At 41.0% G+C, this 10,321-nt stretch overlaps 1 protein-coding gene across 1 annotated transcript in view; it reads left to right on the forward strand.

Moving 5' to 3' along the window:
- The window catches only part of COL6A6 (collagen type VI alpha 6), a 98,421-nt gene that overhangs the window by 67,876 nt on the left and 20,224 nt on the right, over positions 1 to 10,321 (forward strand). The window contains exons 28-32 of the mRNA XM_006770214.2: positions 2,892 to 2,954; positions 3,973 to 4,008; positions 4,129 to 4,165; positions 6,266 to 6,277; positions 9,786 to 10,279. Of these exons, the coding sequence (XP_006770277.1) occupies positions 2,892 to 2,954; positions 3,973 to 4,008; positions 4,129 to 4,165; positions 6,266 to 6,277; positions 9,786 to 10,279 (642 nt within the window). The remainder of the gene's footprint in view (positions 1 to 2,891; positions 2,955 to 3,972; positions 4,009 to 4,128; positions 4,166 to 6,265; positions 6,278 to 9,785; positions 10,280 to 10,321) is intronic.

Raw genomic sequence — 10,321 nt, forward strand, 5'->3', positions numbered from 1 at the left:
CTCCCCCCCCCCCTCCCACACATGGCACATTAATCATTTTTTAAAACAAACAAACTAGTGGGCGATATATAAACTTTTTCTCCTGGCCTTTGGTTCCTTGAATTTCTTCTTTTTCCCACATTGAGCAATTTATCACTGTTTGAAACTTGCTTATTTCACCTGTCACACTGCTTTTCATCTCTGTATTGTTGAAGTTGAAACACTGAAAACTTCCAGGTTTTCCCTCCCAGAGTTGATGTTTCTATTGGAAGATGTTGCCAAAGCTTTGCCTTAAATGTTGAGTGCCTCCTTAGTTCTCTTGGAATGCTTACATTCCCAGTTTAAGTTTTTCTAAATCTTCACCTTGGTGTTTTGTTTTGCTTTGTTTTACCAACTGAAGAATTTTATTTTTAATTTGCCGTGATTTTCAACCTGTCTTATTCTGTGTATTCAAGTGTGTTTTATGTACTTATATTTTTATTAACTTTACACATGTACATACGTTAAGGCAGGTTTTCTCAAATCAGTAGTGACGTTTTGGGTTGGATGACTCTTTGGTGTGAGGGGCTGTCTTGTGTACTCTAGTATATTTAGCAGCATCTTGTCCTCTATCCACTTGATGCCAACAACAGCAACGACTGTCTCCATCCCCCTTGTGACAGCCAAAGATGTCTCCAGACATGTCAAATGGCACCTGTAGAAGATCTTCAAAATTCTCTCTAGTTGAGAACCACTGGTTGAAAGAATCAAGTAATTTCACAAGATCTGTCAGGAAAACATGGCAATCCCTCGGCCCCTATCTCTTCTCTCTTATTTTCCAGGTGGTCTCTTTGCTCTACTTTCTGGGAGATTTTTTTGACTTTATCTCACAATGTTCTTCTTATATTTTAATTTCAAGAGTTCATTTTTTCTCTTTGATTATGCCTTTTTTATACTTTTCTGCTCCTGTTTCATGGCTGAAATGCCTCTTCTTACCTCTCTTGAGGATATAAATTAGTATTTTTTAAGTCCTTTGCCTGAATAATCTGTTTCCTACAGCCCCCCCACACCCCCGTTTTTCTCTATATTTAACATATGTCTGGAGAATGGGATTTCTCTTCCTATTGAGAACAAAAAGGCTGATTGGCAGCCTCAAGGACGTGGGGCTAGTCAGCCACAAGTTTCACTGAAAAGCGAGCTGGCTGAGTTCTTAGCAAACCTCTGGTACCAGCATCTTAGGTCTTCCTTCTTTGTCTAGTCAGATTCTCCTGAGAAGATTCTTGCAGTTGCCTACCTGAGGGTGGAGGTCTGGCTGCCAGCTTCCTAGGACCACATGGAAAAGAAGAGCTAAGGGCCCACATCTATTTCACCTGCCTTCCTATGATCTCTGTTCTCAGGATGGTGCCATTGGCCTTCAACTATTCCTGGAGGTCCCTAGCGTAGACAACTCAGTTTTATTGTCTGGGATGGAAGAAGGAACCTTCACCCAGAGAATTGTTGCATTCCTAAGATGATTTTCAACCAACCCTTAACTTAGCCTCTCCCTTTTGCCTCTACATCTAGAGATACCTGGTGCTGACAATTTCTGAGCCTTCTGGGATTGTTATAAAACACAAGAATTCTTGGCTCTTCCTGCTGTTGGCTTAGGCTTCAGCTTTTTCAGATCTGCTAAGTCATTTAACACTTAAACATCTGCTTTCCTGCCTCCAAAATTTCATGGCTATTATCTCCTTTCTCATTCTCTACATGCTTTTCGGGTTTTTGTGGAGGTGGTTTTGCCTTGAAAAAAATCCACTTACTATTATTGTAGTAAGACATTGGGAGGGTTCAAAATTAAATGCAGATGCTCCATCTACCGTTTTCTCCTGAGGGGTTAATCTATAGCTTCTAAAAAAAGAGAAAAGAAACGAGATCAGTAAGTTTGTTGTTTTTTTCCACATAACCCAGCATACTGTGAATAAATATCATTGGAATACCCAAAGGGCATCAATAATTATTTGCTGTTCCGTGGGCCATTGCTTTTACAAATTAAGTTGATTTTAGACAACTTCATTTTTTATTCCTATAAAGGTTATAAATTATGTGGCACTTTGAATGAACAAAGGAATATTGTTCAAATTTTTAAACTAAATTCTAGCTTTCCTTATGATAAATTATATTGTTGAGTGAACATGGAAAAATTCCTGGCATACAGTCAGTGTTAACCACTGTTGTTTTTATGACTGTTGCTATTTCCCATTTTGCTACAGATATTTTCAGCCAACTGTTAAATGTTTTCTTATTGTTGTTTCAAGGGTTTCTATATTAAATTTTTTTGTATTTCTGGGGTTTTTATTCATTTGTTTTTCATTTTTATAAATAAAGTAAAAGTCACTAAATAAATTTAGATAAAAATTCATTTAGATATAAATTTCTCCCTTAGCCCATCAATTCCAATTCTAGCAATCTTCCCAAGGAAATAATCAGAATTGCACATATACCTTTATGGAAGCATTGCTTATTACAACAACAGGAAACTCAAGTGCCAATGGTAAGGGACTGATTAAGTAAATCATAGTGTATCTACTAGTAGCTATTGGAATACTATGCAGCCAGGAAAAGGGATTATGCAAAGGAATATTTAGTAACACAAAAGTGTCCAGAGATACATATTTAGTTTCAAGGCAACAGGGAAAAAAAGTATAAAATTGAGCAAAGAACATATAGATTAATACCAAGAAAATAAATAAAAGACTAGAAGAAAAGACACAAAAATATTAGCATTATTTGGGGGAGAAGGTATTACTGAGGACTTTTTTCCTTCCGTGTGCTTTTTGTACATCTCTTTCTAAAATGAAAGTGAATTGCCTTTGAAACTTAAAATGCCCAAACCCACAAACACACACACACATATGTATAAATATAATTTTAAAGTAAATAATTTCTGCTTTGAGATATCCGCTGGACTTCCTGGAGAACCGGGATCCCCTGGGGAGCTGGGACCTCCTGGACGCAAGGTGAGTTGAAAAGCCATAAATCAGACCAGATCCTTTTCCAAATAAAAAGTCAGTGCATGGAGTCTTCTCTGTCTAAATGTACATACTTTCTGTCTCTGGCAACTATTTTCCACCTTTATGTGCTCAGAAAGAGGAAGCAAAAAGATGCCAGTTAAATATCCGTTGCCATTTCTTGGGAGGTGGAGAGAGCTGAGGGAGTAAATGAACAGTATAAAGACTAAAATGAGATTTCTCAACTATCAGCACAGTTTATTCATCTGTCCAATCCTTGTCTTCTTCCTACATTCAATAAATGATCAGCAAATGAAGGAAGGTAAGAGGAAATTAATAAATTAGTGAATAAACGGTCGAAGTTTCGTTGACATGAAATTTGCTTTCTTCAGGAATTTGGGTGGGCTCCATTGCATTTTTCTTTGAGTGTCTCTCTTAGCCAGACTCTTCCTGTTTCAAAGATGGGATTAACACATGAAATTCGAGCCACTTTGTTCTTTCTATCCTCTCTCAGATAGATATATGTATGTAGGTAGGTATATTCATTTATGAAAGACAATTGGGATTACCTTTCCAGATGTCAGATTGAGTCTGGTCCCTTGTCCTCCAGCCGATGATGGGAACAGATTAAGGTTCAGCTCAGCTCCTGTTTGGTGGCCAAGACAAAACATGACATTGAGGAACTCCCAACCTCTGTCTTGAGGAGGGGCAGACATCTGGGTGGTCCAGTGACCAGTGGTCAGCTCCATCCTTAGATATTGGACAGCCCTTAACAAGACATGGGGTCGGAGGAAAATAGCCTTTGGAAGTTTGTGTTCATCAAACTTGCTGCTTATTGGTTATTCCCCTTAGAATGTTGTTGCAAATTAGGTGAGGAATATCTACGTGTATTCTTTCTTCCCCCTCTAACTTAATAAGAATAAAAACTTTAAAAAGTTATCCTTTTCTTAGAGTAATGTTGGTGCGCATTCTGGCTCCTGATGTATGTGCGGAGAGCAGTGAAACCACATTTTGTTTGTTTTCCTAGGGTGTGAAAGGGGCCAAAGGATTGGCTTCGTTTTCCGTATGTATCTCCCGACTCCAATGGAGTGTTCCTTCCAAGCACTCCATGAAATGTATTTTATTTTTAAACTTCAGGATCTGGCAGTCTGTTGGTTAATTCTGTTTTATTTTTGAACTGTAGATGTGTGAGCTCATTCAGTATGTGCGGGACCACAGTCGTAAGTACCCTGCTTAAAATGATCACCCAAGTTGTCAGCATGCATAGAAGAAAAGCAGCAATTTCTGCACTCAAAATTGAGACAATTTACCAGCCAATTTCTTAAAATTAGAGATGTCACCGCATATATTTTGAGTCAGCATAGACTGGTGACTATTAACGAACTCCCTCTCTTGCTGCCAGCATGTTTAATGGAACCTCTTCCAACCACTAAGTAATGATATATCTAGTGCTTCTAGGGAAAATTGAGATATGAGGTCAGAACTCTCTGGATGGTGAAATCAATCAATCAATGGACAATCACAGTGAACACTTTAAAATGATTATTAACTCCTGACCCTGGCTGACAAGATTGAATTCACCTGGTGTGAAAGAGACAGACGCGTAAGAAGCTGTGATGATAAGGTGTCCTGGTGTTTGGGAGCCCAGATTTTGGCTTATAGGGTTGGAAATACCTGGGAAGGTGTGCGTGATTACTTTTAGTTGGACTGATTTACTTGTAAAATTACTCATTCTGCCAGTAGTTTTTCCTCTCAAAATTTTAAAAGCAAAAAGGTATTTTGATTTGGCAAATGCTCACTCTTTTGAATTGGCTTTAAGACCCTTATGGCAGCTTGTCCTACCAACATAGGTGTTACCACCATCAAAGGAAGTCCATGTACAAGATCAGGAGAGAGTTGAGTATTTAATGTTTATCTACACATGCTCATTGACTTTCCAAATAAACATTATGACTGATATAAAGAATCAACTTTCTCCTCAAGGCATTTTGGGGAAGAAAAATAAACAAAGTAGAGCTGATTTCTGTAGAGGGCATTGGTCTCTAAGATACAGACTGAAAAGCTTTGAACGTGGGGTTGACTTTTTCTTTTTAAATCTTCACCTGAGGATATTTTTTAATTTTATTTTGGAGAGAAAGGGGGAGAGAGAGAAACAGCAGTGTGAGAGAGAAATGTGGATTGGTTGCCTCCCATATGCACCCTGACGGGGGATCAAACCCACAACCTTTTGGTATATGAAAGATGCTCCAACCAACTGAGCCACCTGGCCAGGGCTGCAGGGCTGATCGTAACTCTGCCTTTATGCAGCAGAATGGAACCATCAATGGTGGGAATCAAAATATATACATTGTGTCATGAAGGCTGGCCGCTTTGGGGCTGAGTTAGCACAGCAGGCCTTTTGACATGGGAGTCATGTGAACTATGAAGACTCAAGAGTAGATCCAAGTATGATGAGGCCTGATCTTTTAAAATTTGAGGGGCTCGATAGAAAATTACTAATCCAAAAGAGGGTACAAAATTATTTCAAAAGTAAGTGTTCTTTAGAACAAGAAAGGAAATCACAATCAATGATTTCTGCATCAAAGTATGTGTTCATATGAGCCCATGGCTAGGGGCCCGCCCAGGGCCTTGCAAGGGGCCACAGCGGGTGAGAGAGCAAAACCTGTGCCGTCCAGTACAACTTTCTTTAAGGATGGAAATGTTCCGATGCACTGTCCAATACGGTGGCCACTAGCCACGTGACTCTGAGCACTTGAAAAGCTGAATTTTATATTAATTTCATTTGAACTAGTTAAAATCTAAAGTCACATGTGGCTAATGGCTTCCATGTTGGGCAGTACAGACCTAAAACTTAAGCTTCATTTGCTTCAGAATAAATCTATGTCTGATGTTTATACACACACTTAAGTGTGTGTGTGTATATACAAATATCATTGAGAGCTATAGAAATCTACATGGGGAAATTTCGAGTAAAGAGAGGATAGGGCCTTTTAACTTTCCAAATTCTGTGCCCCTCCCTGCAACATAATGTTCCCTCCCGGGCCAGCGTTCTTTCCTTGACAGCTGGCTGCAGGCCGCTGAGTTATGGCTGTTTATGGTCCCACCTCTCCATTCCCATTCCCTGTGGAAGGCGCAGGGCTTGTGCCAAGATGCTGGGATGCATCTGCATTTTCTCCAAACCCTATCTGATGCTTTGATTTCTGAGTCATCTACAAAAAGCACACACTGCAGAATCTCAGCTGCCCTGATTTTCCCACGCAGGACAGAATTCTGTTCTCCTACCAAATAATAACCTAATCTCCTTTGTTCTTCTTTCCTAGCTGGCAGACACGGTGAGTAATCTTTATTTACAGCATATTATAATCAAGCCCAAAATGTCATACATCTGGAGAGATGAGTTAGAATAATGTGTGGCCTACCGAATGATATAAATTTTACCTAGGCAGTCTTTGCTTTGTCATACTGGTAGCATAGACCTGCCTTCAATCAATCACTCCGTTTTAGCTGAGTCTCACAGCTATTTCTCAACCAACTGGTTTGATTTTTTTATTATTAAAGTTTTAATGACTAGCATTACCATTTATCTTACTGTTCAGTTTTTTGTAATAATATCCCTTCCCCCTTCATTTTTTCTCTCTTTCGATTTGTCATATTGTCTCTGTAGTTTAGAGGTTAGGAATTAAGATGCAGAAGGGGAAAAGTGGAAACTAAAAGTAGAGATGATCAGCTAGCAAGTAAGCTGAATGTACAATTCAGATCATGCTAAAACCTATGGAGTTCATGCCTGATGGTAATTACAAGTTGGTTGATTATCTTTCAGTGCTAATTTTTAAGTTTTTTACAAATGGCCATTACATATGTTTGTATAAACCCGTCACCCTTCTCTTATACCTTTATACCCTTATACCTTTTTTTAAAATATATATTTTTATTGATTTCAGAGAGGAAGGGAAAGGGAGAGAGAGAGAGAAACATCAATGATGAGAATCATTGATCGGCCGCCTCCTGCATGCCCCACACTGGGATCAAGCCCGCAACCCAGGCATGTGCCCTGACCAGGAGTTGAACTGTGACCTTCTGTTTCATAGGTCCATGCTCAACCACTGAGCCACGCCAGCCAGGCCCTTTTATGTAAATCCACCAATCCGTGCCCTCTGATTGCTTGTTCACTCACTCAGCCGATAGTTATTGAAAGCCTATTCTGTGCCAGTCTGCCCCGGGAACCAGGGACACAGGGGTGGCTAAGATGGATGGGATTCCTGTCTAGAATTTTCCATCCCAGTAGCAGATCCAGATAATAATTAAAAGAAAGAATTACACAGTCTTAGAGTTGTTATGAAAGGTGTAAAGAATACGATACTCTGTCACAGAGTAATAGGGGAGGGGAGAAACCCTATGGATGGAGGGTTCCTCTTTGAGGCAGGGACACTGAAGTTAGGCCTCAAGAATAAAAACCAGCAAGCTCTGTACCAGCTGGGCACAGAGAAGTGCAAGTGCAAAGGCAGGAGCCAAGACAGAAGTAAACATTTTTAGGAGCTGATGGAAGCCCCCATGACTAGGACACAGAGGGAGGGGAGATGGGCATTTGAAAAGGTGAAGTAAGCCAAGGCCAGGTCACGCTGAGCTTCCCAGGTGACAACAAGGCAGCTGGATTTTATCTGAATTACAATGGAAGATTAAAGAATTCATTGGAAGTATGAAGGGGGCGGGGAGCATGAGCTGATAAACAATTTTTTGAAGCTTGCTTGGAATAAGTGTCAAAGCCAGAGGATTACTAGTTTGGAGGCTGTTGTGGTATTTCAGGCAAAGATGGTGGTGGCCTGGATGAGGGTCACCATTGTTCTGTTAGGTGAATGGCCTTGGTTTGGGTTGCCTCCTTCTCCTCATCACCTGCTCAGTGCCAAACAGCGGCCATCAGTACACAGTGTGTGGCCACGGGGCCATGTTGGTCTCGGTGTGGCAATCCATGCCTTGAGGAGGCCTCCTCAACGCTACCACAATCCAACCCAGTGTCCTTCAGTGTCTTTGGGTTCCTGCGGCTTGCTGGGTTTCGGAGGATGTATTTGGCAAGTTGAATTAGCCCTTTGGTGTTTTTCCCGAAACTTGAATTTGTTTATATCTTCAGCCAGTGCTGTGAATCCTTTTTCCCCTTCACCTCTCAGTTACGTCTGAAGCTGTGTTGTCATCATTCCCGTATGCAAGTTAACAGCCCCAACACAAAGCTGGTAGAACCACTTTTGTGTTTGGTCATAGTTCCACTCATTTTTTTATTATAAAATTGAGATGACTTTAATTTTTAAAAATCTGTTAAACCCATTAAATCAGACCCAGAGGCTAATACATTCTGTCCTGTCTCCATTGAGATGCACAGTGTAATTTGGAGTCGGATGTTTATTCTTAGTTGTCCTTTTGCCTGTGAAGGTCACAGAGTCGGGGACCAGAAGGAGATCATAATCCAGCACTGAGCGGCGGGGGTGAGACCCAACTGGCCATGACAGAGGCCTCCCTCCTTGGCCAGCCTGGGCGGGACCCAGCAGGCCTGAGTTCCTGAGCTCCCTATGAACAGCTGGTGGTCTCATGTGCTTATCATCTCTGAGTCTGACTTGCTGGCATTTGGCGGAGAGGAGACCACCCCTCCAAGAGAAGCACATCGTTGAGATTTCCAGACATCTTCCCCATTGTTAAAGTTTTGTTCTTCTTCCTCTACCTATTGCAAAGAACTGTCCTTCGGTTCTTTTTCATTCCGGCAACATTTATTAGATCCCTGATATATGGCAGGGACTAATAACTTGGCAGATCAAGAGAGACACAAGCCCTGTCTCCACACTTCCTAAATTAGTAGGAGAGGCAAACATTAATCAGATATCCAGACAAGTGGAAATTGCCAACTGTGGTAATTACAGGGAACTGGGATTAGAATGAATGAATTGGGACCATTGACTAAATCTGAAAGTAATGCTTACATTTGAGTTTAATAATCATAATTCAAAGTTTCTCTAAGTGGTAAGGTATTTATTGATTAAACTTGCATTTTAGCTGTCACATAAAAAATCGGTTAATTTTTTTTCTTATTCTTTTAAGTGATAGAGTTCTCTCCCACAGTGAAAAAGTCTGTAATAATAATTATAATCGTAATGGCTAACATTAATTGAAAACCTACTATGTGCCAGGCACTGTTATCCTAAGTGCTTTACCTGTATTGATTCATTGAATCTTCAGCACAGGCCTTTGCACTGGGTGACGTCAGGACTGACATTTTACAGATGAGCAAACTGAAGCGTAGAGAGGATAAGTCAGTCCCTTGGACAAGGTCACTTGCCCAGGACTTCCCGGTAGTGCCTGCTGCCTTTGCATCTGTCTGTCCTGTATAGAGTCTGTCGGTTCTCTTCCAATCTTTAGAACTTATCAGCAGAGCTCTCACACCCATTACTTTTTATCTCATTACAGTTCCTCACTAAGTAAAAAAAAAAAAATTAGTTTCTTTAACTGAGTGAATTTCCAGCAACAAACACGATGCCATTGATCCAATCTCTGTAGGTAAAAGGAAGGGCATATCCATGAGCTCTTTATCATTTAGAACGAATTTGGAAATTAATTTACAAATGTCCTTAAAACTCAAATTGTAGACTTTTCCTTGTGTTTTATTTAAAAGGAGCAAATTCAGATTTTTAAAGCAGCACTTTATCCAATTTACATATATAATATTCCAAATTTTTTAAAATATTTAACTTGTTACTACTTACTTAACGTTTCAATATTTGCACATTTAAAATTACTTTGCCTTCTATGTGTCTTTTTTCAACACTACCTGATCCTGGGCCTGTTCTTCTTGCCTTTTAGGAAAACCCGAATGCCCCGTGCATCCCACCGAGTTGGTGTTCGCCTTGGACCAGTCGCGGGATGTGACGGAGCAGGAATTTGAGCAGATGAAGCAGGTGATGTCCTCCCTGGTGAGCAGCGTCCAAGTCCGGGAGAACAGCTGCCCCGTGGGGGCGCGCGTCGCCGTGGTCTCTTATAACTCCCACGCCCGGCACCTCATCCGCTTCTCAGACACCCACAGGAAGAGCCAACTCCTCCGGAAAATCGAAGCCATCCCTTACGAGAGGTCCTCTGACAGCAGGGAGATCGGCAAAGCAATGAGGTTTATTTCCAGGAACGTCTTCAAGCGAACCCTCCCGGGGGCTCACACAAGAAGAATCGCCACACTCTTTAGCAGCGGTCAGTCTGCCGATGTCCAGTCCATCGCCACGGCCGCCATGGAGTTCAGTGCCCTTGACATCGTCCCGGTCGTGATCGCTTTCAGCAACGTGCCCTCCATCAGGCGTGCCTTTGCGGTAAGAGGGTTAAGCCTTTTCTGTGACTTTTTTTTTTTTGGG

The sequence above is a fragment of the Myotis davidii genome, unplaced genomic scaffold, assembly GCF_000327345.1.
Source record: "Myotis davidii unplaced genomic scaffold, ASM32734v1 scaffold962, whole genome shotgun sequence".
Taxonomy (NCBI): domain Eukaryota; kingdom Metazoa; phylum Chordata; class Mammalia; order Chiroptera; family Vespertilionidae; genus Myotis; species Myotis davidii.